We start from the raw sequence: 2281 nt of genomic DNA, 5'->3' as shown, positions 1-2281 counted from the left end.
CCCCCCCCCGCAGAGACAAACCAATGGCAGAAGAGGAGTGCTAATGATCTTATTTTTAATAAGATCAATCCACATAACCTCAAAGTGCTGACGGGAAAACCTCAATCCTACGATCTTCTGTTTTTAACTCTGCATGAAACTTTCTTTTAAATAGATTGTCTTTCCTGTAGGTGTGCCAAAGGTTACTATGGAAACCCAATATTGGACATATCATCCGGTGGCCAATGTCGTCCATGCCCGTGTCCAGATGGTCCCCACAGTGGACGAAACTTTGCCACATCTTGTTACCAGGACAACCGCAACAGACAAATAATCTGCAACTGTAACCAAGGTTACACAGGTAAACCGCATATAAACATGTATGGAAATGTGTGTATATATATATATATATATATGATTTTATCTGTTGATGGGAAAAAGCTTTTCTATACAAAAGGAGTCAGTTCCTTTAAAATGACCATTGGTTCTGTCACCAAGGGGAACAGATTACAGCCCATAATGTGTTTCTAACATTGTTTGGGGGAATTTAGATGTTTCCTGGATAAAGTGAAGTTGTGCTTCTCTAAAATCATCTTTTTGTCCTTCGTTCAGAGATGGACTTGCTGTTTGTTTCTGGATGAGCTCAGTTTGGTCACAAATCAATAGCTGAACATTTTCCTTCATAATGTTTAGGTAGAAGGATAAAAGTCGATAAAAACATACATGCCACCGTATGGTGGCTGCAGAAAAGCACAGCAGTAGCATCAGAATATCACTATTAAAATCAGGCTGGATCTAACTGGACGCTGGTCTAAATTAATACTCCAGCTTTGTCTCACTTGGCAACAGGATGTTTTTCTAAATATGGTAAACCTTTGTGGGGCTTTTGTCACCTTTGAACTCTACCATGGAGACCAATGGTTCCTCTATCTATCCAGCCAGTGGTGTTTCCACTCTTATTAGCAGGTTTTATGATTTCATTCTTTGTCTCTATATGTGTGTCTGTGGAACATAACGCTCAGGTTTCTCGTGACCAAGTGAGGTTAGGTAGCAACAGGAGCGTTTCCCTCTAGGCTCTGGTGAATAGTAATGGTTTTGTTTTCCTTCCTCCCTGTCCTACTGGCACAGGGATTGTTAAACGCTCCGGGGCAACCATTTTTAAGCGTGAGTAGTGAAAGTTGGTCCCCTCCCATCCTTGCTTCCCCCTCTTTTTTTGTTTAGTTTTAATCCACCAAGCCTACCATCCTCCTCACCAGCCTTACCCATGCATGACCTTAGCAGCACCGCTGTGCTAAACACCCTCACAGTTGGACCTGATTCAAAAGTTGCAGAAATTTATTCCAGTGTTTATTTTCTAATCATGCTAATGGGATTATTATTATTACAATAAATAAAAAGTCGCATCACCGAATTAAGTAGATGAATGGATTTAAAACCAAAATTTGAAGCAGGTCAGTGTAAATATTCCCCCAACAGAGACCTGAGCCAGAGTCGTCCTGCTGCAGGTAAACCTGGCTCACCTGGTTCGCTGTCTGCTGTGTGTTTTTGGCTTGCCAAGTAGAACACGTGTGACCAAATAATGTCATTACATAAAAGGGTTACAATATTTGTCTTATTTGTGATATTTGTTTAAATGACTTCTATTTTTTCTTGAACGATAAAAATAAGTAGCTGAAGCCCTGCGTCCAACTGCAAGGCCTACGAGAAGCAGACTGGAAACCAGCCTTCAGGGTGTTTCCTGGAGCATCTTGTGGACTTGATAAATCAAACAGAAATGAGGTCACTTCCTGTCTGAACATGATGAGAAGATGGCATGACACTACAATAGTCAAAAGAAAGGCGTGGATGGGCTTTCCCACAGCTACTGGGTTATTACAGAACAGCGCAGATGAGAATGAGCCGACGTGAAGCTAAATGGACAGAGATAGACCTGCCTTACAGTCATATACATCTACAATCCTGGCTCCCACATCATTCTCTTATTAAACAACAACAAACAGACTCTGACCAAATACCCTTATGGCTAAAAGTACCGTTGGACAGATGGCAAAAAGTATGAAGCAAATAAAGGTGCTCAAATTTTAAGATGGCCTGCTTATGATAGAGACGTTCTCCCTGCAAGAATGCATAAGAGGTTTACACAGAGGTCACAAAAAGGTATAACAGTAACCCTTCAGGTCTCTAATAGGGTGATAGAATGATTCTATAGGGTATCTGGTCCTTCAGGTCTCTAATGGGGTGATAGAATGATTCTATAGGGTATCTGGTCCTTCAGGTCTCTAATGGGGTGATAGAATGATTC

The 2281-nt window shown here is 41.2% G+C and overlaps 1 protein-coding gene across 1 annotated transcript in view; it reads left to right on the top strand.

Annotated features, from left to right (window-relative positions):
• lamb2 (laminin subunit beta 2) overlaps nt 1-2281 on the top strand; it is a 45736-nt gene that overhangs the window by 27418 nt on the left and 16037 nt on the right. The window contains exon 19 of the mRNA XM_015404362.1: nt 171-340. Coding sequence (XP_015259848.1) covers nt 171-340 — 170 coding nt within the window. The remainder of the gene's footprint in view (nt 1-170; nt 341-2281) is intronic.

The sequence above is a fragment of the Cyprinodon variegatus genome, unplaced genomic scaffold (assembly GCF_000732505.1).
Source record: "Cyprinodon variegatus isolate N-32 unplaced genomic scaffold, C_variegatus-1.0 Scaffold1709, whole genome shotgun sequence".
NCBI lineage: Eukaryota > Metazoa > Chordata > Actinopteri > Cyprinodontiformes > Cyprinodontidae > Cyprinodon > Cyprinodon variegatus.
Note: the sequence above shows the minus strand (reverse complement) of the source record. Positions and strands in the feature narration are given on the sequence as shown.